Source organism: Nycticebus coucang, chromosome 9 (genome assembly GCF_027406575.1).
Source record: "Nycticebus coucang isolate mNycCou1 chromosome 9, mNycCou1.pri, whole genome shotgun sequence".
NCBI classification, from domain to species: Eukaryota; Metazoa; Chordata; class Mammalia; order Primates; family Lorisidae; genus Nycticebus; species Nycticebus coucang.
The window spans coordinates 12,230,147-12,256,805 of record NC_069788.1 but is presented as its reverse complement, the minus strand read 5'-3'; the positions used below and the strand labels follow the sequence as shown (position 1 = coordinate 12,256,805).

Sequence of the window (26,659 nt, the reverse complement as noted above, 5' to 3'; positions counted from 1 at the left end):
GTCACATACCAATGGGGAGGGTGGTCCAGGGACTGTTCTTACATGTCCCTGACTGCCCTCCCCCATTGATTTGCGATTGTTTAAACCTGGGAAACAGAGGGTCAGTTTTGAGTTTCATTTTGTAGATTGCTTTCATAGCCTTTTCGAAGGGGATCAGAAGATCCAGGGGTTGAGGCCAGACACCAAGCTGGCTATCCCAGTAGGCTTGGTTGAGATAGAATCTGCAGCATTCCATGGTTCATTCCGTTACCAAATATGTGCCAACTATGTGTTAATGTCAATGAACAAAATAGAGGATATTGGTCCTGAGCTCAAGAAGCGTGACACTGTCAAGGATGTGGGCTACAGAAGATGAAATTTACTCCTGGCCAATGTTCCACATGATGTCAGCTGTTTAGGGAACGTGAGTCACAATGGAATAAGGATACAGGGGGTCTTAAAAAAGTGTTCACTGGAAAAAGGAAGTTGGACTTTAAGGAAGGAAATGAAATGGATGGATAGTCAACCTATAATGAAACAAATCTAATTAGGTTTCTATTTTCACATTCTTTAATTTCAACTCAGCTAATTGCAATTTCTTTACTATCTTTGTAAATCATTTCAGTCCCTCAGACAAATTCTCAATCTTCAACCATCACTCCCAGCCTCCCGCCACACTCACAATTTCAATTATTTGGACATGAGTAATGTTTTCTTTCAACGTTATCTTCTTTTTATTTCAACCAATATTATGTCATTAATTTAACAAAGACCAGTTGAGTGATTGCTATGTTCAGTTTTATGTTTAGGATATATCAATGAGCAAATTTTTTTGATAGTAAGATACTATTTAAAAAAATGATAAATGATTCTAGAGTCTAGTAAAGGTGCATAGCTTCAGATGAGTCATATTTGGGTATTTGACTGTACAACTCTGAAAATACTCTGTGGATAAGCACAGGTCCTCCCTCACGCCAATAAGAATAGCAAAGCATTCATTGCCTTCCATTCTCAATGTTTACTGCTTAAGGACCATGTTCATATTACTCTTACATTTACATTGTAGACTTTAAAATAGAAACTTAACTTTTTAATGTATACCTTTATTTGATCATAATTAAAACTCTTCACTGATTTTATTAGAGTATAAATTACATGTGTAGTTTATAAGTGAAGTATCGATTAGTTAGTTGGAAAATAAGAATTGGCCTAGAATTAGTTCTGTGTCTTCAGAAGATAACATTGGGTTTATAGCTAGCTACGGGTTAACTACAGTCACAGTGTGAATGCTTTGGACACTGATTCTTGGTCTTTGAGAGTTCATAACTTCTCAGAGGAGTCACATCACACAGTCATGCTTTGGCTTCTGGAAAAATTTGCTCTTTAATGATAATTTTAAAGGCTGTTTGTCAGCCTCAACAAATTTATCCTCATGTGGACTAAACTTATATGAAAAGATTTTGATGGGTAGTGTCCAAGTCAAGACACTGGTCTTAGACCACTTGTAGATAGAAGACAAACAGAACTAACTTAAGTATTTTGTATGTAGTACTTAAAGTAATTCTTCATATTTTGGAGGAAAAATCCTTAGTAAAAGGTTTTCACCTTCATGTGAATTCAGCTATGAAAATCACTAGCATTTTTTCAGCATTCCATTCTAGTGTCTTGACTTCTTGTGGAATTTTCCCTCTACATCCTAACTGGGATGCTTTGTACTATTTAGAATTGCTTGAATATGCATTTTATGTTGTGCTGTTGCTATTAGAAGAAGCCTATGCAGACCACCATAAATCATTTTGAAAAACTGACCTTAAATACCACATACATGTCCAACCCTTAACAAGTCATTTTAAAAAAACCCAGAACTATATTTTTGTGCATTGGTAGAAGCAGTATACCTTACATCCATTTGAAGCAATAAAAACATGTTGCAAAAAACATGAGGTTTGGTGAGGAATGTGTTTTACTAGAGCTCAAGAGAGAGTAAACATAGATTGAACTCAGCAATAAATGATTAGATAGGCATTTGGAGATGGTGGGTCAACGTTAGATGTAATTAAGTTTGAATTGGAATTTAGTATTTTTAGGATGGCAGAGTAGGTACGAATTAAGTGCCATTGACCATCCATTTGATCCTACAAGTTCTCATAACATAATTTTGTTAAGTCCTACCCAACAATTTTATACTTGGGCATATATTTATGTTTTGTGTTACGATATTAATGGTATATCCTGAGATGTGCAATTACTATTTTTCATCTCATGATACAGAAACGTATTCTGTCTCCCTAGACAGACAAAGAGTAAGCACTTTACATCTGTACATTGGAGCTCAATAGATCTTTGTGGCTCCTGCCCCTTCTGTGTTTTAGCTTTTCGTCTCTTTGCAAGTCATTCTCTGACCCTCAGTTTTTCATCTCTAAAAGAGTAATAACAACACTTCACCGTATGTAAGAATACAGAAAGTACACACATACACATATTAATTATTATATACACGTGCACATATGTACACATACATCCAGTATCTGACATGTGCAGACAGTCCCACACTGTTGCTCAGTAAAGAACAGCCGTCGCTGTCATTTTACTTATTCATCATTCACTCCCTGCTCCAGTCTCTCCCACGTTGATTCTAAATCTCCTTCATTATTCTTCTACCCCTACATGCATAGCGCATCTCATCTCATTGAAAAGATCACGGCTCAGCCGCCTGGTTTCTTTCTGCTTCACATTCCTCTACCTTGGCATTTCTTGATTAATTCTCCTTTCCTCTTGCCTCCAGCAAACTGTATACTGGGTTCCACTATCGCCCTCTGCAAAATCTTGCTCTTCTCTCTGAAAGTGTTTCCCTCTCTGCACTTCCCCTTCCTGTAATTCAGCCTGGCTGTCACATTCCTCTGTCTGTCTCAGGCAAAGTGCATCTCTGCTTCTCCCTGGGTCTGTGCTCTCATTCTTGTTAGAGAGTGGTTGGTGGCAGGAACTGCTTTGTTACTGAGGGACATTTAGTTCACAAAAAGAGAAAAAACAAAAAAAACCCAAATCTTATGCTAAATGGTTACCTTTAAACACTGCAGGCTGTTTTCAGGCACTGTAAGCCCTGAGGCTCGGGAGATAGAACAGTTTAAGTCACATGTCAAACTGTGCGATATTCACCCAGGAAGTCATTTATTTGCCCCCGAAATTGCTTCTTATACTTTTGCCATTTAGTTTGATGGTACACAAAGTTTATCCAAATTATTTACACTTCAAGCCACCTTCAAGTTGTTCTGTTAGTGTTTATAAATTGCAATGAGGCATAAGGAAGATTATAGTGAAATTGCATATCCCTGAAATGTCTTAGTATTAGAGTAGAAAATACGTAATTCAAGCTTGAAACCAGATATACTAAGTGTATTCTACACAAGGATTCCTTGAAGTTTATTCTCATGAAAATGACTCTGTCATTGGAAAGGACTTGATCCTATAATCTGTCCCATATAAACTACGGTTGGGTTATGTGAAAAGTCAGTCTAGAATGAATAACAGTTTAATATCAGAACATTGTCAGTTCCTTTATACTTCAGTTGGGAAGTTGAGGTTGCAGTCCGCATTTCAGGGTCTGAGTGAGGTCTGACAAGGCACCAGTTCATAGCCTGAGAACATAAAGTGCACCTTTATTACAGATCTGAGGTGTGCAACTCTTTGTCCTCTGCAGCCTGACATTTTCCCATTTTATTGTCATAAAATAGATAAGATACCCCAAATCAAAATTACTATATCTGTAAAAAATTGTTTTACCTAACAGAAAACCTGTCAGTCTGAATACAAGTTAAGCACTCATTTATATACTTTTGCTGATACGCAGGTAGTCCTTAGTTTCACATACTTTTAAGTGACTTAACAAGTGATTTTTTTTTAAAAGGTATGAGGTGTTAATTCCTTCTGTTAAAATAATATGTATCAGTATTTTAACTATGCATGTTATTTAATATACATACCTAAAATGATGAAAAAGTCCAAAGCCTATTTTAAAAATAAGTACATCTATACATATTTTTAAATTATTAGTCCTTAATTTATTAATTAGCTTTATAACAATTTTGAGCACCATATTATAGTAACTATCAATTTATTGACAAATATTTTTTCAGATATTGTTATACTGTGTATGAGAAATGTGCTTCCATCTGTATATTAGCCATTTGCAGTTATCAATTGTGTAATTAGTGAAACAGCGTCCATCTTAATTATATTATTTTGGTTTTTTGGTCTGCTTAGGTTAACCTCAGAAAGCATCCTTCTTCGGAGGTGTGTTTGGCGTGGATTTGCTTAATACAGAGTAAAATTATGAACACTGTAAAAATATACACATGGTTCTACAGCATTTCTTCTTAAATGCAAATACTTAATGTACTCCTGTACTCATCATTCTAATTATTATATTCACTCATTCAATCAGCATGTTTATTGAGTTGTTGCTCTCTGTACAGCTGCGTTCTAGGCAATGGAGATAGAGTTCCAAAAAGGACAAGAGACAAAAGGTCTCTGCCCTGGGGGAACTTTAACAGAGGTTTATCATAGTAGAGCAACCTAGATTACCCTTTAAAAACCACACGGCATTCACATTTGCAAAAATAACTTGTCCGTTTGATTGGATTTCCATTTCGGTCATTATGTGATGGGTTTTCTTCTGGTTCTTTAAAAATCACTGTCTTGTCAGAGTAATCAGGGTGGACAAATATGTTGCTGTCAAAGTTAATGTGCACCTGCTGACTGAAGATCTTTTTTGGCCCTAATGTTTTAGGGTTCTCCCACCGTGTCTTTCTAGAAGGGGACACGCAGCCCTAAGAGCGACTGATCAGCCAGTCCTTAGGGGAAAGCATCCCACTCGCTCGCGGTCGAGCGAGCCCTCTAGTGTCAGCACACTGTGTTCTGTGCACCACCTTGCCCCTGGAGGGTCGGCGCCGCCTTCTCCGCTCCTGACAAGGTCGCTACTCAGTGTCCAGCCCAGCATTCGTGTCCAGCCTCGGGGTGTTGGTGTTGGTGTCCTGCGTTCCTGAGCACGCGAAGCTTTCACTCATTATGACACTATGATTTTTAATCCTCTCTCTGTGACACTTAAACCTCTCTCACATCCTCTATTACTGGCATTTATCTTCACTGTGCGCGTGGTTTTCTATACTTCCTGCTAATTAGCCATCACTGAAAATTAAATTCAGCCGTGTTACATCCTTTCATCTGTTCGTGGCCTATTCATATATACTTTTTTTTTAATTATGTGAAGTTATTTATGGTCAATTATCTGGAATTAAATGTAGATGAAATTTAAAAGTAAAAGCTTTACTTGTGTATTCAGTACAATCTTAGAGAATTGTAAAATCATGCAGTTAAAAGCACCGTGTGAACACCAACAGATGGAAGTCAGCCTAATCTGGGGCAGTGATACTATCTCTGCACGTTTCTTGTGCGTTCATTCGTAATTTCCATCCGTGTAACACTCTATATTATGACATGTAGTCCGAGGTTATTTTAAATATTTATCACAGTTTTTTACTATTTAAACATGAAGTACCAGTGAGTCGTAATTTACCACAGTCTGTAGTTAGAATTATTCTTCAGTTATAAATAATTCTAGAGTATATACCGATTCAATAGGAGCAATTTAGGCAACAGCCTTTCTTAACTCATTTATCCACGTTGGTAAGATCCCGAGTCTGTAATTAGATATATTTGGCTCGGTACCACCAAAAATGAATAACTTTGCCAGAAAGCACAGCTTCCTAGAAACTTAATGAAAAGGAGTGAGCCCGATTCTGTTCTGTTCAGGAATTCCATTTGCAGAACTGTGTGTGGCTGCCATGGCCCTGTCTCCGTGAGCCTGTTTTCATAGTATTCCTTTTACTACACATCATAAGAAGTATTTGATTTGGCTTCCATTGGCCCAATTAAGGGGTTTGTGTTTATCTTTATAGTGACAGGAAAGTGGGAAATAGTTTTGTCAGGCTGTATTGGAATTTTATCATTTTGTCCCTCTTTGTTTTTGCCTGCAGAATGCACCGACAGGAAAGTCCAACCCAGTCCCCTCCAGCAGACACGTCATTCAGCAGCCGCAGGGGAAGGCAGCTCCCACAAGTGCCAGTGAGAAGCAGCAGTGTAGAACAAGGTATCCGATAGAGACGTCACTGTCCAAAAATGTTGCATTTATCGAACCTCTTTTTATATTCTTTTTATTAATTGAAAGGTATTTTGATTATATGTCATTTGCTAAACCCTAAGAAGTTCCTTGGAATTTTATCTCCAGCACCTAGTTACAATGGTTCACGGCATGTACTTGGTTTTTCCTAAGTGAGTGAATGAATGAATTCTAAGAGTTATTTAACAGAATGAATGGAAGTCTAGAAGCACCTTTTTTCCCCCCTTTGTCAAAAGGACAAAGGAAGAAAACAAAATTTAAAAATCTTAGTACAGTTTTGTGTTAAAAGAATACCTTTTGCAACACTTTTTTAAAAATTAAACATTTGATCATATTGAATACTTTACTACTACAATTCTTGATTGGCAGTATACTGTATTTTTAAGTAAATTTGATGATGAAAAATGGCTTAGAGCACATATTTTACTATCTTTTCCACAGCTCGTGTTGTTTAAATTTAATGCCTGTGTACATTGTGTTTTGTTTTCAGAGAGAGAGAGAGCAAGGGTATGTGATTTGATAGTAGAAGCTAATTTCCCTAAACTGTCTGAGTTAGATGATTTATGCTGAGTCAAAGTAGTCAGTGTTCTTCATGGGACCCAAAGTGCTGCCCCCTTTTTAAGCAGGTGAAATGATTTGTTATCAGTATTTGTTATCACATTATTTTCATCAGAAATTTGTTAAGCAATTTACCGTAATAATTCTTAATTTGAGCTTTTAGTATAAATGCAGTGGGCTTATATTTAAAACATTTATTGAAAAGCTTTATCCCTATGAAATAACAAAAAGGTTAACATATTGAATCTTTTTTCCAATGGTGTTGATTGTGGCTGATGTACAACTTACATTTCATTCTATATTAAGGGTTCTCTTTTTTTCTCACTTTAATTCAAGCGCCTTACTAAATGTACACAGAAATGTTAAAGATTTAAGAAGATGAGTGCATTGTTTCAAAGATTGATATGGCATGGTTTCCCATGCACAATACTTCTTTATAGAAAAATCAATATACATTTTAAAAGGTATCAATTTATTACTAGAGTAATACAGTAAAGTCTGAATTTATATTTTTTAAAAAATACATCCTGTTGATATATCATATGTTAGTCTGTAGGGTTGCTATAAGGATAGCTATTTAGGTAATGAGAAAAATATGCCTTATGAAACTCTGGCTTTCTTTTCTAAAATAGCTATTAGTTAATTGGAATCATCAATATGCATGTTTAACAAAATTTCTTTTTTCTGGGAACATTTTGATAAGATTATTCGTAATTAATGTTTCAAAACTCTAACACTAACCCAGATGAAATTGTTTTAAAATTTAATTTTTAAGTGTCAAAATTAATATTTATTTAACCTGTCCATTCATGAACTCCTGTTGCACAACTAAAAGAACTACAAACTTTGGTGTTTAGCTACAAACTCTGTGTTACTGGCCATACTAAGATATTCCAAAAGTCATGTGCTTCTGAAATTCTTTGCATTTCCTCCAGTGGCAAATAAAATACTCTATGGGTATTGTGTATAAGTCTCATGTAATGAGATTATAGTTATATTATCTCTGTAGAAATAAGAACTGCTTTTATAAAATCAATTGGATTGTATGTTGGATTTGGGGTTTTTTAAAAAAGCTTATGTTCTATTAATATCAATGCTACTGTTTATGATATTCCTATTCACAATTGTCTTTCAGAGAAATCATCAATTTATAAGGATTGAATTGAGGTGGGAAGAAAGGAATTAATGAAAATGACAGTGATGGACTTATTTTGATATTTAATAATACAAATACACTAAGAAATATTTCTGGTCATTTGAGATTCCAGAGATATATGATCTTAAGAGTTACACACATATAGCTTTTTAAAAATGTGGTAACAAACATGTATCATTATATCTACATGTTCTTCTAGAAATCAAGTAGATTTGGTGGCCTGGTGACGCTGTCATGTGTTTTGGGATGTTTGGTTAATGGTCACACTGTCTGTCATCTCCTTATGTGTCGATTTCAAATGGAACAATTCACATGACAGCTTTGTTTGTCCTAAAATACAGTTTCAAAAATCAACATCTAACTTGGTTTATGAGTTAGGTAGGATTTAGCACGTTCTGTTTTAAGATTGATTTCATGGTTATCCATAAGGCTATAAAATTAAGTCATTTTATCTTTGTGATATTATTTGTTAAACTTGAGCTGTATCTCCTGTAATAATTAATGCTGGCTACAGTTTATTCACAATTAAGCCTCTAATGATGTTCATCTCCTTCCAATATTCTTTTTTGTTTGTCTTTTCTCTTTAACAAAAGGTGGTTTTCTTTAAAAAAATAATAATAATAGTAATAATAACTGAGTTGATAAACAACTGATTGGTAAGAATAAATATTTCGAATTGGATAGATTCCTGGATAGTTATACGACTTTTTGATGCACTTGTGATTTTTTTTTATTTATACATACTTTGTGGATACAGTTATCTGCATTATTGTTTGGGGGATGTGTGCAGTGACATTTGATTATTTGACTGGATGTATGTTTTTTTTTTCCTGTGAATCAGATTTACTCTTCTCTTTTCATACTATAAAAGCAATTATCTGTTATTTTAAATGCTAGCGTATAATCTGAATAGACTGCTTAATTTTTAAAAAAAAAATATTATAAAGTTTCTTTCAAAAATTAATTGGGAGTACTATCTTGTTTGCTACATTATTATGTTAAAGTAGATTTAGGGGAAAAGCAAAGATGTGATCACAGATTTTGAGGTAAAGTAGAAAAATGAAGCCTTATAATTTAGGTAACTATAATGATATGTAGTAATTGAAAGTAAAAACTTCCATGAAATTTCTCTGCTTGTATTTCAGCATTGTATTCCAGTGTAGCCCTATGTAGAGTATGGCTGAAGGCCGCATCATTGGTTGTATAAAAATATATGGGTCTCTGTAACAAACCGTGTGTGTTTTTTATGCTTTTAAGCATTTAAAGATCATTCTTAAACTGACACTTACTGATGTGCCAGTTCTGTTTTTATGTGTTCCATTACTATAACTACTACTTAAAAGTCTAATGACTTCCCCATCAGAAATACATACATAAGCCATCGTTAGTCAGTAACACGTATGCCAACATGGAAGTGAATATTATAAAGCCTTATAAACTTAAGCAACATACTATGTCTCAAAGCAAATAGTTTTACTCTGGCTTATTTCAATTCAATTAATTTGAGAAAGAAGAAAGGATTACTTAAATTAGACTATGTATTGTTATACGGAAAAAGTTACAGGATAGTTTCCACGGGGCAAAGAAAATGCCTGCAATTTAATAAGAAAATAAAATTAATTTCTTCATTTATCCTAGGAGCTTTCAAATCAGCTGCTATCTATCATTTTTGAAGTGACAAGAAGTTTTGTTATGAATATCAATTATGCTTTTAAATACTTCTATGATAAAAAATCAGAATGGATTAAAGTTTAAATGTTTTACTAAATTGGTGCTGAAATATACAATTCTTAAAAGGCATGGAAAGAGTCTATGGAATCTACTTTTCAAGTTCCAAGCATAATATCCCAGTGTTTTTTGGTTTATTTTAAATCTTTAAATTGCTATATTCATTTTTTTATTAATTTTAGTGCCATATTTGGGACTTCCTCATGGTTTGTCATTGCAACTTGTCACGTCACATTATACTTTATGCATTTTTATTATTCATGCCCTTGTGTTAATTCACATTTCCATGTCTAACTATAAATTTGCTGATTTCTTTCTTTTGTTTCCATCATTATGTGCATTTAATTCATTGAAGAACAAGAAAAATATAACTCTTCCACAAAAGGTAAATATTAATGCAACTTTTTAACTATTTGATATTGTTACTTTAAAAAACAATGTATGAGAGATTTATATATACATAGAGAGAGAAGTGTATTTATTAAAATAGTGAGCAAAATTATTAAACAGGTAGTTATTTCTCTAAAATGATTTATAGGAAACGTGGTATTAATTATTTCATCCTGTGTGCATTCATATCAACAGAGGAAGAAATTACTTTAACATTAACAATATTTTTGTTTCAAAATGTATTTATTCATACGGACAACTAGAAAACAATTTTCCTTAGAAAATAATAATGTATTCTTTGTTTTGGGTTTTGTTTGCATTCCCCTGTTCTCATAGGTGAAGGATTTAATTCTTACCTTCTATTCAGGGTAATAGATGAAGCAAAGAAGTAGAAAACCCCTGGGTTTTGCCTGCCCGAGAGCAGTCACCGTAGTGAATGTTGGGGCCCCTGCTGCAACCATCCATCTGGGAGCGGCTGCCTGAATGCTGCCCTTCCTGGCCTCGATATTAGTGTGATAGCCATTAAATCTGTCCTTCTGAAAGGCACAGAAAAGGAGACCACTTTGGTGACCTTCTTAACTGCCTTTTTGGCTTACATTTTATTGTTGGTCTTTGCATTTGAGTTTTAAGTAGATTGCAGGCCTCACCCCACACTCGTGTGCTTTCCACACAGGTACCTATTCAGAGTTACTTTTGGCCTTATATTTATTTAAACATGAGTTTTAAGCTTAATGTAATGATGCAAATAATACTTAAAAATTATGCAACTCTGTACAGTTTAATAAAAGTACATTTTATCAATATTTGAAAGTAGATTAATGATTGAGTTAATTTGTTGCCCATAGTAACCCTAAAAACTAGTCCTAAAAACAGCCTCATCTGTATTTTACGAATGAGGAAACTCACGTTTAAAGATATTAAGAGACTTGCCCATTCACTCTAAATCCCAAGCCTCCTACTTTGGACTACCTTCCACTACGCTTTGGTCTATCTTATTCTAATAAGCACAAACCTCAAATATATTATACCTAACTCTTAATATATTTAGGTATGTGTTATGTATCTTTGTATTAAAAAGACAAAATAAAACATAATATTCAATTACTTATTTTAATATGAATATTTAACTGTAATTATATTTATGTTCAAGCACATGATAGACATATTCTGGCATGGTACCTGACATATTGGGCAATAAATAGAATAATAAAATAATCAATAATGAAATATTATTTAATACAGTCAAGATGTTTCAGTCTCTAGATTTTACCTGGATTTCTGGCCATCCTGCATTTTTGATTCAGGTATCGAAAACACGACTTTTGATTCAAAAGTACAAAATTGGTCAATGTGTTTGTACTTAGGTGAAGAACTTAACTGGGTTTGCACAATAAATTTTTGTATGCTAAATCTTTAGAATTTTATATTAGAAATGGACCATGACTTAATTCATTTATCCAAAGGAAGAAAACAATTTTTCATTTAAAGCCCTTCCGTATATATAGTACCAGTCAAAAGCTACATGTAGCTAATCAAAACAAAACACAGTCGTAAGTGGTGTAACCTAAAGTCTGCATGAAATATGCACATGTATGAATTCTCTACAGAGAAGTCGGCTTGTTACATTATTATGAGGCCATTGTTCCTCCCCCACCCCGAGAAGTGGGATGACCCTGTCAGAGTCTCCTTCCTTCCAGACAGGCTTAGAAAGGCCTCAGAGAACAGACCACGTGCAGATAAACAACCAGACACGTCCCAAGAGGCATCCAGCAAGGCCAAGAGCAGCAAAGGAGGCCGCCCTCTCCTCTGGGATTTGAGATAGCATAGTGTGGCCACCAAAAATGGCTTCAAAGCCTAGAAAAGATAGAAGCATGTTCAAGAAATGTATTTAAAATCAAATTTTAGGCTCACATATGCCAGAAGAAAGGGAAAGTTTACAGCATAGGAATTCCACTGTGTGAGCTGAAGTCTGTCTTTTCTGGGATCTATTAGAAATGGGGAATCAGGTTATCGTGAGTGTTCTCTGGGTGAATGAAGACGGGACACGCTGACTGGAACAGGCTGAGGGGGGTCATAGTCGAGGTTTGTTTTTGATGAATTGTATCTGATCTGTAGGACAACATGTGGGCCCAGTTTGCCTGAGATTGAGAGATTTCCCAAGAGACAAGAGTTTGGGGACAGTTCTGGAGGAACAGGTTGATCATCCTAAATATACAGGACCAGTCTATTAATTCTCTTGAATATGATTGTAAAGTCACAGAACAGAAATGTGTAAAGTGCTATCCGCATGGCTGGTGGTAGATAGAATTCATTGAGCACCTGATAAATGTCTGGGACTTGATTAAGAATGTTGTACATTTACCTCATTGTCCTACCGGGAAAGCTAAAAAGACTTGGGCGCCTTTTAGTCATTCATTTTTTAAGTGGTGGAATGGTGAAGTAGACGTAAGCCTTCTCCAAAAATCTTGTACTTGACGATGTTGTTTTGTAGACTCTCCAACATTTTCAAACAGCATTTATTGAGACCCGCTGTGCATAATTATAGTACCACATACACAACTGCAAGGAAGGCTGTATTATTCTTGTTTCATTAAAATAAAGCCAAAGGGATTAGTGGAATACAAAGGGAAGAAAGCTACTGTGAGGCAGAACCAGATTGTGATTTCCCAGGCCAGGCTCTGTCCCCTGCACCACGTTGCTGTAATAAACACAGCTCACGTCCAGAATCTTGGAGAACCCAGCTTAGTTTTCTTACCTTCCCCAGATGTCACAATTATTTTACCACTCAGCTAAATCTGAGGGGCCTGATCAGCTCCTCACATTAACATGCACCTTGAAAAAGAAAACCCAGGGTATCTGAATAAAGATCATACTCCAGCTTGCTAAGTTAATTGAGGAACTAAAGATGTTTATAGTACTTCATTTCTCCTTTAACCTCCTCTTTTATGGATGAAATCAGAAAGACCATATCATTTTAGTTTTCGCAGACTGCTTTATAGGCCTATTTTATTCATTCTAAAAGTAAGCCAATTTTTCCCTCTTTGCTACATTTCTTGGACAGTTTTAAAGAGCCCATGAATGTAGTTTGGGGGCATCGAAATAATGATATAAGAAGACCAAAACTGAACCAGAATTTAAATGACTTCAAGGTGAGAAAAAAATGTTATTGTTATAATAAATTTCAACCTTATATGCCTTTAGACAGTATTTCTTATGTGTGTTAACCTTTTGGCTTTTGGAAGCAATTTTGAATCATAACAAAACCAATCATATTGTCTTTTCTACAAATATGAATTTAAAAATATCATAAAAAGTGTGTAATTTAGATACATGGAGAATGAAAGGCAACTAGAGCTTAAGCAGTAAAATTATTTGAATAGGAACAAAGAGTAAATAGCATTGTGGTGTTTTTTATTTTCCTGTTTCACTCATAAAATAAGTAACAATTATTGTAACTAGATCATAAGGGTTATTTAAGGATTGTTTCTAGTCAACTGTATGTTTAAGTACCAAGTTTCTATAATAAATTCTCAAGGAAATTATCTGTATTTTCCTTTTTCAAGTGTTGGCGAGAACAGTTTGACTGCTAAGTTATGCAAATTATATTTTCTATGAACTATGAACGTGAACTTTCATTAGGTGCAGTTTATATAAACAAATGAAAAACATTAATTTTAGTAATTTCCTATTAACCATAGTTATTGAATAAATAGAATTTAAATACATTTTAATAGTGTACCATGGTTGTGAAACAGAAGAACAGATTATGTACTGACTTGTGCTAAAATAAGGAAACTGATTTGTGTATTTTTCAGAGTCAGCATTATTTTAATTGTCATTAAATAGAAAAGGATTTCAGTTTTATTTTTTATTATCTTTTAGTAGATATACATGAGGCCAGGTGGATCATTTTCTATTGTGTGTTTATCTTACAAAGGTGCAAGTTTGTTACTTTTCTAGGCCATTGCTTCTCCAGAACACTTTGTTTGAACATTTATGAATAAGTATTAGAGATTTGTTAGTAAAAAGTGTTTCTTTCTTTCTTTTTGGGATGTAAACCCATAAATATAGTTGTCATTAAACTTTGGGGACCCAGAAGATGAAGCAAGAACAATAGAACAAGTCAGATGTGGTGGTTTTAAACCTATTTTCCCATTCAAATGTTTATCTGTAATAGTATTTCATAGGCTTTTAAAGCTGCAGAGAATTTACCATGTTATTATCCAAGCCTCAACTTGCCTCAGCCTAATTAAGAGAAAGCATGGTTACCCCTTTCTGTTCTTTGGCAGTAAAGTGCAGAGAAAAAAAGAAGGCAGGCATATTTCTAACCATGGAGTGGCTCTTGATGTATTTTCTCTAGAGTTGGATATATTCCCCCAAAATATTGTAAAATGTGAGAAGAAAGTGCCAAAAATCAAATTGAATTTATTCAAGTGATGTCACTTCAAGCCCTTAGAGGTAGATTCTGCAGCCATTAAATGTTACTGGAATAGGGCGGCGCCTGTGGCTCAAAGGAGTAGGGTGCTGGCCCCATACACTGGAGGTGGCAGGTTCAAACCTAGCCCAGGCCAAAAACTGAAAAAAAAAAAAAAAAAAAAAAAGTTATTGGAATAATAAAAACTATGGCCAGACATAGTGAGGTAAACAGCATGCTCTCCCTCCATCATTGGTTTTATTGTCACCTAGAGAAACCTTAATGACACAGGTGACTCTTCGTGAAAACTGCATTCAAAGTGCCTCTAAATAGAAAGCAGTTTTCTCTGAAAAAACCTGAACATGTTTTTAAAAGCTATTTAACTTTGTGTAGCACAAGAGGACAAGGTAAACAACAGATTCTTTCATCAAGAGCCTTCCTTTCTTACCTGTCAGTGACTAATGTTTCCAGTGTTCCTCTTGGGTTTGGCAGTTCTGATGCTGAGAAGTGATGCATGAAGTTGGAAATCCTGAGCCTTATCTTCATTCAGTTCAGTGGGAATAAACAGGCTAAAACAAGACCTGATCTTGTGATTTTTGAATGCAGTGAGTGGGTATAGACATAGCCTCTCTCACCTGTGCCAATGTTCCATTTTAACTATACCAACCATAGGACATTATTTTTAAAGTCTGTGATATAATGTGGTATTTTCTCTTAATATGTGTTATTTATTTACAGCATTTGTGTTTCTCGTGCTGGGTAGAATTTTTTTTGTGTGTGTGTGTGTAGTGTTTGGCCGGGGCTGGGTTTGAACCCACCACCTCCGGCATATGGGGCCAGCGCCCTACTCCTTTGAGCCACAGGCACCGCCCAAATGTTTTCTTTTATTGTTTATATTATTATACTATAATCTTTAACCTTCAATTGAAAGTGTTCAAGGCTACAAGGGAACAAAATTGGAATGTTTTTACCCTTGCCAATTAAAATGCATTATATTCCCAGAATGTGGGCGTTCCTATATAGCCAAAATATTTTAAACATTTAATCTTTATGTAGTGTATATGGGAGGCGGGGGGCTGTGGAGGTTGGATAACCATTATATCAAAGTTTCTTACTTTATTTGCCTGACTCCAAGTAAAGATGAATATGAAAGTAAGACATTGTGATTTTAAAGTAATATGAATAGCAAAGTAAAGCATTACAGTGGGCCCTTACTACTCATGGGCTCCGCATCCATGGATTCAAACAACCATGGATCAAAATATTCAGGAAAAAACTCAGTGGTTGCATTTAAACATGTACAGACTTTTTCTTGTCATTATTCCCGAAGCAATAAATATAACAACTATTTACAGAGCATTTACCTTATATTAGGTATTTTAAGTAATCTAGGAATGGTTTGAAGTATATGTGATGGTGTGCATAGGTTGTATGCAAATACTATGCCCTTTTATATAAGGGATTTGAACATCTGTAGATTTTTGGGCCAACGGGAATCTGGCATCAATTCTCCATAGACACTGGATTCTGTTATTTAACTGGGAGGAAAAAAACACAATGGAAAATGATGGTCTAAAATATGCCTGGTAAACTTTTTCTTCCCCTTAATACCTAAAGTTTTGGTAAATTAGCAAATTTTACAATCCTTGATATTAGGCAGCAGAACAAGAGACAAAGTCATTATTGTTTTACATTTTGGCAGATATGGTGTGATGTCACAGCTCACAGCAACCTCAAACCCTTGGGCTTAAGGTGTTCTCTTGCCTCAGCCTCCCAAGTGGCTGGGACTACAGGCTCCTGCCACAACGCCCAGCTGTTTTTTTGTTGGAGTTTTCATTGTTGCTTAGCTGGCCCGGGTCAGGTTCAAACCCGCCAGCCTTGGTGCATGTGGCCGGCGCCATAACCACTGTGCTACGGGCACCGAGCCAGATATGAAATTTTTTTAAAAATCTTTAATAATATCCTGTTGAAATGTTAAAGAATCATAGACTACAACAGCTGGACGTTAGTCTGCGCAGTCTCTTCTCTTTATAAATTCTGTAATGTGTGCATATAACAGGAATGGATCAGTGAGAACGTTCATGAACTGATGGAGATGGTGGATACTGTGATCAAGCTTAGTCATTCCAATTCCTAGGTTCTTTCTGTTTGCCACATTGCTTCCAGTGTAAAGAGAATTTTTATTCATATAAACCATTTCTGCTCCTCAAAACCTGTTAACAGATATTAGTATTCCACTTTTGAACTTCCAAGCCTTAAACCTTCTTTGTTGTTATAATACTTTAAGATCTGGTTTACAAATTTTATCTCCATCCAGTCCTGGTGTAGCTTATACTGATTATAGATCAATTACTTAGATCTTTCATCTTTTATTACTTTTTTTTTTTTTTTTTTTTGTGGTTTTTGCCCGGGGCTGGGTTTGAACCCGCCACCTCCGGCATATGGGACCGGCGCCCTACTCCTTGAGCCACAGGCACTGCCCCCCATCTTTTATTACTTTTTAAGTCATATTATATGCTTCATTATATTAAAGTTTCACTTTCAGTGAAGTTATTTTTTTTTAAATAAAACACTTCATAGTAGGAATTCTTTTCACTACCTTCATCAAACATTCATGGAAGGAATTCTTTTTACTGCCTTCAGTCAAGGACACATTGTGCGGGTTTCCTCATCTACTTGCCTCTATCCGACACCTTCCGAGGGTGCCGTCCTTTATCATTGCTCCTCCTCAGAGACGCACCAGAGCAAGAGAGTGGCGCCGCCATTGTGGGACTCTCACTGGGTTGCTCATCCAGCAGTGAAGCAGAGGCACTTCCTTACCATTCATACAATAGGATAGCACAGCACAGTTACCCAGACAGGCTTAAAGATCCTGTCCAGATGTTATCGTGTCACCTTTGACACGTATCATGAGGAAAAACTTCTTTAAAAATGTTTATACATTTAAGTTTTGCATTAATATATTTATTAATATAGAAATGATTCTTCTTTCTATTCTCTTTGGTAGCATATTTTACCTAGAATACTTGAAAAATATTTGGAGATTTAATATTTTTATACAAATTTTTTTTTTTGCCTAGAAATACAAACATTTGAAATTACAAATTCATGTTACTTGTGGGATGCATAGAAATAGGAAAGATGTAAGGAATTTTGAGATCAAAGAAAATTCATTTTTATGTAAATGTAAATTTACAAGTAGTATTTAAATACATTTATGCACGTTTAATGTTTATATTATAATGGTTTAAATTATGCATGACTATGATTTCACAGTGTTTTTTAAGCAAGTCTTAAAAACACGATAAGTCAATAATTGTCCAGAAAATTATATTCTTTTTTTGGAGAATTGTGTTCTTTAAAAAAAAAAAAATTCTTTTTTTTCAATGATTTTGATGATTTATAAAAAATTATATTCTTTTTTTATATTATAGGTGGTTTTAAGTGATGAGTTGGAGAAAAATTATTAAGGCCTTTTAAAAAATGTTATAAAAGAGATGAGTCTAGAAAAATACATCATTTGAAAACACACAAATACAACATTTGAAAATGTGTTTAGTTTATTCTTATATTCATTAAAGATCATCTATAATTCTAAATAAAGAAATCTTAGTAAAATGTGACATGAAAAGAGATGTAATTATTTTAATCTGACTCTTCGTTGTTAATAACTAATACTAATACTTTGCATTAGAACAGTGGTAGTAAACTTTGTAGATTATATTTCCTTTACTTTTCTTACCCTGCATACTCTGTAATCAGATTTTTTTCTTGTTGAGTTTTTGAGGACAAGAAATTTCACAAGTACATTTTTAATTTAACTTCTAAAAATATGTTCCAGTTTTATTCTTTCTTAATTTTAACAGTGAGGTGATTTTTGACATATGTGGCTTCATCTGACAAAATGTGCCAGAATTTGGAAAGGAAAATGTGTACAGAATAAAATTGTCATAAAGAAAGTGGATCTTCTTCAATAAGTATCGTGTGGTAAATTAATATGTGCTTTTTATAGAGCACAATTTGTTCAGCATAAAACACATCATGCAGCTTTTGCTTATAGTGAAAAATATTAACCTTTCAACCCTCCCTGGAAAAAAACATTCTTAAAAAATTGCAGTATTGGATTACATCTGAGGAACTAAGACAGATAAATTGTTCATATGCTATTACAATATCTGTAATTATTGCTGCAATATACACATCTTTATCTTTTGGCTATATTATATATAGGTAAACTTTAATTCAAAGACTAAATGAAATCACCTGATAATTGTATTTGTTGCAGGAAATGGGAGGTACTATTTAATTCTCTAATATATGTCACTTAAGAATTTTTTTAAATCCCAATGACTCTTTTAATTGTCTTTCTATAAAGGCATGATATCTGATATTTTAATGATTTTATTAGTTTACAATGCTACCAACATTCAGAATGTTCCTGAAATGTGAATTTAGTGCAGGGATATGTGGGTGAATTAGAAAATATTTTATTTCATATTTTAATTTAGCTATTTGGATTAAAATTGTCAAAATAGTATGAAAATTTTAACTGATTAGTTGTAATGATTCTTTTCAAAGTAAGCTATTTAAGCTCTCTGGGGTGTGGTTAATTTTAGTTCCAGTAATATGCTTGAAAGCTAATCACATTCCAAGGATTCAGTTCACTTTTAGTCATTACTATTATTTTCTGCATGAATCATATGAATTAGTAGAATCATGCCTCTGGTTCAAATTCATGATAAATATTCCATTTCACTTGATAAATTTATCTTAATATTTAGGTCAACACATCTATAGTCCAAAAACAATGTCATTTTATTTCACATATACAGTTGGAAATAAAATTGAAAACAAGCAAAATCTCTACAAAGTTAAAGGATAGTCACCTTAAGGTTTTTCAGTGATTATGAAAAAAAATTTCACTGAAACACAATAACTTATATAAACAATTATTTCAGAATATGCATAAGGCACATGCCATCAGGAAATAAGAAATACCACAAAAAATGTATACAATAATATGCAGTTATCTGGCCTTTCAATATGAGTAAGTAAAATGGTAAGCTATTGGCGTTTTGCTTCTGTTCTTGGGCTCTGAGACCTACCAATGTGGATAGTAAGCAACCACATTTTTGATAGAGAGCCAAGGGGTCTACTCATGATTTTAAGTCGTAATGTTAATTTGGAGATTTCTCACCTTTAACAGAGTAGAAGATGTCGGTTTTAACTTCTTAAAGAATAAATACAGTATAATAATCATTTTTGACAGGTAAAATGAAGTCATTTAAAACCATTTTGAGATTTGTTTTAGTTAGGTTACCCTGTCTTCTTGTGGTTTAAAGTTTTACAAAATAAAGATTTAAAATCCAGCCTTATCCTAAACTCTAAATGATCTTATTTAGAGAAATGTGGCAATGTTGTCCTGGCAAGGTTCTCACTAGACCTGTTTTAATGGGAAATTATTGTCATTGACTAACCATGCATCCTAAGAATTGCATTATGCCAAAACATTTACATTCTACCTTTACCAAGTTTCGCAAATACCCCTGTAATATGCACCACAGGTGTGATCCCACCAATTCCCCTCCCTCTACCCACCCCCCTCCCTTTCCCACTTCCCCCTATTGTTAAGTTGTAGCTGGGTTGTAGCTTTCATGTGAGAGTAACTGAGATAACGCCGGAAAGGCTATGTTAACCACTGTGATAAAAATGTGTCAAATGGTTTATGAAGCGAGTGTATGATACCCCATGATCATATCAATGTATACAGTTATGATTTAATAAAAAAAGAAAGAAAAAAAGAAAGAAAGGCTAAGAAAAGAAAGAAAATAAAAATACAATAAGCAATTAAAAAAAAAAAAGAATTGCATTATGCTAAAAGTAAAGGTTATAAAGCTGTGGGCTAATCAACATCAAGAAAAAATACTTAAAATTATTATCATTTGAGAATAGTTAATAGCATCATTTAAATCTGTTTTTATTACAAGTCTAGATAATTTTGCATTGTTTTAAGCTTTAATTACAAAGTACTACCAATTGCAGTGTACTTGATTTACTCAAAGCTCAACACAAATGATGGAGCGTGAACCCAGAGTCCCCCCACCACAGACAAAAGGCAGAGAGCCAATAAGTTTTAGCTTTTCTATATTGCATATAGATTTCTATAAATATGACTCACATTTTCTCAGTAACTTTTTTCCAGTTTCCCATTACTCTCACATAGAATTTTACTTTATAATACTCTTTTGAGTCCTTACATGTTGTCAAATTAATAAATTTCTGAACTACATTTTCTCCATTAAACCAGCTCCTAATCGTAATAATAGTCACCATTTATTGTTTCTGAAGTCAACATTTTCAATGCAAATGTGTGTCATTGCTTAATTCACATGACTGTGTTTTAGGGATTGAGATTGTCTAAATTACTTAAACAAAGTGAAACATCTGAAATTTGGGTGCTATCACTAGGTTAGAACACAGACACTTAGCCACAAATTTCAGATTCTTTGTTTTTATCTCTTAGACTGCTAGTCTGTTCTTGAACACATGATTGAGTTACATTTTTCTTCATTTGTAAAATGAGTGTCAGTGTTTTTTTAATCAAGAATAGTTCACATAAATCATTGCAATACAAAAATTTGTTAGCAAATGCTTTTATAAACTAAGAAATGAAGTCAGCAACCAAATCAATCAGCGATACCAACGTTTTCATTCACTTTTAAATCTTTAATGCCTCCGGGCAGAAGTACCAATATATCGGTCACCAAAAAAAAAAAAAATGTTTGAAGCACATACACCCACCTTAAAAATCTTAGCATTTGGGTGGCGCCTGTGGCTCAAGTAGTAGGGCACCAGCCCCACATGCTAGAGGTGGTGGGTTCAAACCCAGCCCCGGCCAAAAAACTGCAAAAAAAAAAAAAAGTCTTAGCACTTGTTTCTGTGGTGAAGTAGTCTGGGAATTGAGAAAAGATCGGTTGTTGAAAATAAACTTGGATCTCATACAACATGAGTATAAGCTTTTGAATAGTCTGCATACAACTGTGGCCTTAGCTCTTCTTTCTCCATTTATAAAAATGCAAACACTAAAGGCACGGTTTTGCGGTGGGGTTGCTTACAATGGAGTCTAAGTAACTCATACTTGGAAAGCTACAATTCTTGCCCTATGAGCAGTTGTACCTGCTACCAAGGAGACTAATAAAGGCTTAAGTAGAATATCTGTCTTTACCTATTAAAATTAAAGGGTTAAAAGTTGCATGACTACTTTTTAGAACTTACGAATTTTATATACATGGTTCAGACCTAGCCATCAGAAACAGAAAGCTCATCTTTTCCTTTGGGAAGCCCATTTTTAGGACTGGCAAATATTCATGAGAAGCTACTGATAGAAATGAATAATTTAATAAGAATGCCTCAAAAAAAAAGAATGGCTACCTATCAATTAAAACAATTGTTAGGGGAGGATGTTAATGGGTGTGTGTGTGCCTGTGGACATGTGCATAGATGCATGGTATGTGGCTTGAGCATAGTTGTTCTCTATGTATGTACATGCAACAGTTGATTAAATTGAAAACATTTTCCAGAGTTAAATTTGGCTTCATTTGTGAAGGGAATTGAAAATATTTTGTATCACGTGAAGAAATAGGGTGTACTTATCTTCTGTAACTAACATCTATGTTCCCCATTCTGTGTTATTTGAATCATGTTCATCTTCTGATTAACAGTTTGCTAGTATTGTGTATTCTGCATTTTGTTTAGTTTATGAATCATGTGTTATTTATAAATTTCTTTTAATTGAAGTCATTTCAAAAAGCATTAAAAATCAAACCATTCAGTTCCTAAGAGATGCTTCATGTGTTTTAATAGGCTTCCATTGTGTGTTTTTGCAGCAAGCTTAGTAGTGGAGGAGCGAGCAAGACAGATGAAAATGAAAGTGCATCGATTTAAGCAGTCGACAGGGTCTGGTTCTAGTCAAGAACTTGATCGCGAGCAATATTCCAAGGTAAAATTAGTATCCACCCAATAGTTTCCCTTTTAAAAATGTACAGTGGATGTACCAGGCAGGATTAGCCAGCTCCACGTTATGTAAGAGACGTTATCATTAAATGGTAGTTTTGCTTCATAATTTCTACCAAAGCCTGAAAAAACCTCTTCTTTTTCTTATATTTTCATAAGATATAATTTTATTGACATATTAGTTACTAATTTGTATTTGATACATTTTCTAAAAAAGAAAATGTGAATATTGATATTAAAATCAATTATTGATTCTCATAGTCAACTTGCATAAAGTATTTGAAGATGTTTTGCTTGAATATTATTTGAATATCACTTTAAAATATTAAGATACTTATTATCTTCAATACTATTTTGGGTTGATATTGACTATTGAGATTTGCTAGTGAATGACAAATATTGTGTGATGTGAGATTTATTATTATCTATCTTTACTAAGTAACTGATTTCAAACTATTAAAGACTGAAATTTATATAGTTTAAAATGCCAAATTGTATTTTAATATTATTTTCTAAATAAACACTAAGAGTTTATAAACTGTCAATTAATAACTTTCATGAAATTATCATAGAATTGTATGCTTCATGAATTAATTTTACATATATTATCTGGTTCACTTAAAAATCTTTTGTAAAAACTTCTACAAAAGTAGCTGAAGCCATTATATGTCAACCTTTGTTATAATTTGATATCAAGAAGCTCTTTTGCAAGCATTAGAAATCAGAAGTAATCAATATCATTAGCTAAATCAATATCACTAGCTTAAAATATGGATCTAGAAAACCTACTTACTACAATAGAGTCCAGATATTCAATGACTAATACAAAAAAATTAGAAATGTCTACGGGGTGTAATTTATCACTCAGACTACCCTAGAGTCTTGAATATTGGACACAGTGTATCACTGTACACCTCAGGTTAGTTGCAGAAGGGTTTGCACCTGAAACGTGCAAAGAGTCACTGTGAGTCACTGTGATTCAGTGATGCTCAGTTCCCTAAGAGAGTCTGAAACATCTTTCTGAGAAGTAAAATCCATAAATCAAACAGAAATTAGTAAGCAAAATATCCTGGTGTCCGATAGAGCTACTGATTCCAGCTCTGTGCAGGGAGAGCTTCTGTGCAGCTCATTCAGCTTACTTGTCTGTCTTCTTCATGGACATATCATCATCATTTTTTTTTTCGTCCTCTTTTACTACAAATGCAGTGAGAATTAGGAGGCAGGGTAATTATTGAGGGTTTTCGTTTTGCTCCATAGTTGTATGCAATTATTTGAAAGGTTCTGTCAAAGGGAAATATTTCGGTAAGGCTATAAATGTTTTATTGGTTTCTTAGCATTGTGTCAAAAGATGAGGTCAAAGGGGACAGCCTGAGGAGGTAGGGCCAGGGTAGAAAGAAAGAGGTAAATGAAGAATTGGGGTGAAGTATTGAAAGGCTTTCTGGATCATTTTGAAGTAGGATTCTAATCATTAATCAGTTGATCAAAAAAAATCTATAAAATGAAGTGCTCAGAAGTGTAAACCACCACGAATGTTTATAATAAACCAAAAGCAGGTTTATGTTGTTTCCAGAATCCAAGTTCTCTGCTTTATAACATTTAGAAGTTGAAAACTCCTCAAAATAATCTTCTACTTCAGCTTACATATTTACCAAAGTTAGGAAAGCTGAGGCTCAGAAGAGAGAAAATTATTTGTTAAAGTTTTTATTAAAGTTAAGCAGAGCATCACTATAGGGTGATGAAGGATAGAACACCTTATTTGGGACTTAGGGACCACTTTTTTTCTGCTGCTGCTTATATTGCTGAAACTCAGAGGTCCCCAAATGGCTTTTTTTTTTTTTTGTAGAGACAGAGTCCCACTTACTGCCCTCGGTAGAGTGCCGTGGCATCACACGGCTCACAGCAACCTCCAGCTCCTGGGCCTACGCGATTCTCTTGCCTCAGCCTCCCGAGCAGCTGGGACCACAGGCGCCCACCAAAATGCCTGGCTATTTTTTTGTTGCAGTTTGGCCAGGGCTGGGTCTGAACCCACCACCCTTGGTATATGGGGCCGGCGCCCTACCGACTGAGCCACAGGCGCCGCCCCCCCCAAATGGCTTTTATTTATATACAATTAAATTATCACACCACCCTCTTCGCTCCTTCCCTTGCACAGGTGCCCTTTTTCTTTTTCTCTGTCTCATTACATTTGAATATTTTAAAAGCCCATTACTCTCAAATATGTAACTATTGCTCGTACTGCATAAATTGATACTACTATACTAAAAATTATAATAACTTAGAAAATAAATAAATGTGAGATCAAAGATATATACTTTTAAGAACTGGGAAGACTATAGAAGAGAAAATAAGTAAGGCAAAATAGCAAATGATTAGCGTCTTCTTTTTATGTGTCAACTAAAAGAAAAATATTCCTCACATCTCTAATATTTATGTTAAAAGCTAATTCTTAGACTAGAATTTTTAGTAGTTCTCACTAGCCATTTTAATTAAATCAAACCTCTCTCAATACTTGAGAAATTATATTTTTGTGTTTTTTATCTCTTTACACCAAGCAATTTTATAATTTATTTTCACAAAGCTCTATTTTCATTTGCTGTAATTGAGAGACAGTGCCATCACAAATATCATCTGAATTAAATTGTTAACTGGAATGACTCTATTTTTAATGTCTTAATCCATTTTGAATGAAGCAATATACCTTAGTTGAAAATTCTGCCAAGTTAGAAAAGAGTTAACCATTCTCAAAACACTTCTAACCAACCACTAGTAGAACTAGATTTTTCTCAGGGCAAAATATTACCAGATGAATGTTAATTCCTGAGGTGTTTTTTTAAATCTTGTACATCTTTTAAAAGACTAAATGCCCCTAAAATTCATCCTAAGTATGGAATTGGCACTAACTTTGCTTTTGAAAATACATAAAACTGCTTTGGTATCCTTGAAATGTGTCACCAGGCTATTTTTTCATTGAGGTTATACAGAGTCGCATGCCTTAATGATGAAGTGGAATTCATAATTGCAGGGTGAATTCACATTTAGGCACTCACATTTTAAAGAACGCTTCTGTTTCTATAACCCAGGAATGACAACTAAGATTGATGTGATGGGTTTTGTAGGTAGCTGCCTTTTATTTTTATAGTTCTATAAATAGTAGCCCTATTATTAGAGATTCCCCTGTCATCAGTGACTTATTTCCCTGTTGTATAATCAGTATAAATTCTTCCTGGGAATAGTATATTTCTCAAAATATAATTGATGTACTTCCATTAAAATATTAAATTGTTAAATAGAGAATTTAACAGATCATACTTGATGTAATGTTAAAGTGGTTAAATTTTTAACGTATTTTTTTAAAAAGTAAATGTAATAGTAAAAAAGTAAATATAAAAATATTCAAATAACCAGTGTGAGGTAAACTGTGATAATCATGTCAGAATGATAGATTGTTCTTTATTTCAGTATAGAAAAATTTATTATGACATATAAATCTTTAAATCCCTCATTTTATCTGTGCGTATTGGCTGGAATAGCAAAAGTCTATACCCAAAAAAGGATGCAAAAGAGATAGCTTAAGAAAAGGAAGATTTCTCTAGTTAAAGAAAGATTTTCATGTAGACTCACCTACTTTTATGATGCTTTAGTCTACGTTGCTTAATATTGACGATTATTAGATTAGTGGATCATTTGCTCTGAGTGTCCAGAGAAGGCTAAACAAATCTCCTGAATAGCTAGGTAAATCTTTAGGTGTTAGACCCCATTCATTTTTATATTCTCCCATGAACAAGTTATCATTTCGGTACATTTGAAAAGAATAGAATAATTACATAGTATATATCTTTTAACACAATAGATTAAAAAAAACAGTGATATAGAAGTTAAGTTTGTCAGCAACTGTGTTAAATTCAAGTCCCACTCATTGAACGTATTAATCTTGTACCATATCTACTCTGTAAATTACATGCAGTTATGATTGAAATGAATTATGTCAGTGAGGATCATGGTATTAGATATAACAGAATTTGCTGATAAACCATATTGTCACATTTTTCTCAATACATTATATTAAATCGTATTAATTTTAGATCAGATCTGAAGTTGTACAGATATTCTGGGAAGATGTGTAATGACACATATGAATTTCCTTAGGATTAAAAGCAGATGGCTTTCAAAGATAAATCACTTGATATGAAAAAATCCTTTGGAAAAATAACTTTATAGGTATTCTGTATATTGAGAATTGATTTCA

At 34.0% G+C, this 26,659-nt stretch overlaps 1 protein-coding gene across 42 annotated transcripts in view; it reads left to right on the top strand.

The window, feature by feature from the left end:
- RIMS1 (regulating synaptic membrane exocytosis 1) overlaps positions 1 to 26,659 on the top strand; it is a 546,022-nt gene that overhangs the window by 402,892 nt on the left and 116,471 nt on the right. For 18 of the 42 annotated variants that reach the window (XM_053601824.1, XM_053601823.1, XM_053601821.1 and 15 more), the window contains 2 exons: positions 6,012 to 6,124; positions 22,287 to 22,399. In XM_053601824.1, coding sequence (XP_053457799.1) covers positions 6,012 to 6,124; positions 22,287 to 22,399 — 226 coding nt within the window. Of the gene's footprint in view, positions 1 to 4,765; positions 4,949 to 6,011; positions 6,125 to 13,054; positions 13,136 to 22,286; positions 22,400 to 26,659 lie in introns of those variants that run through there. The other 24 variants (XM_053601832.1, XM_053601831.1, XM_053601830.1 and 21 more) reach the window with 4 other exon arrangements.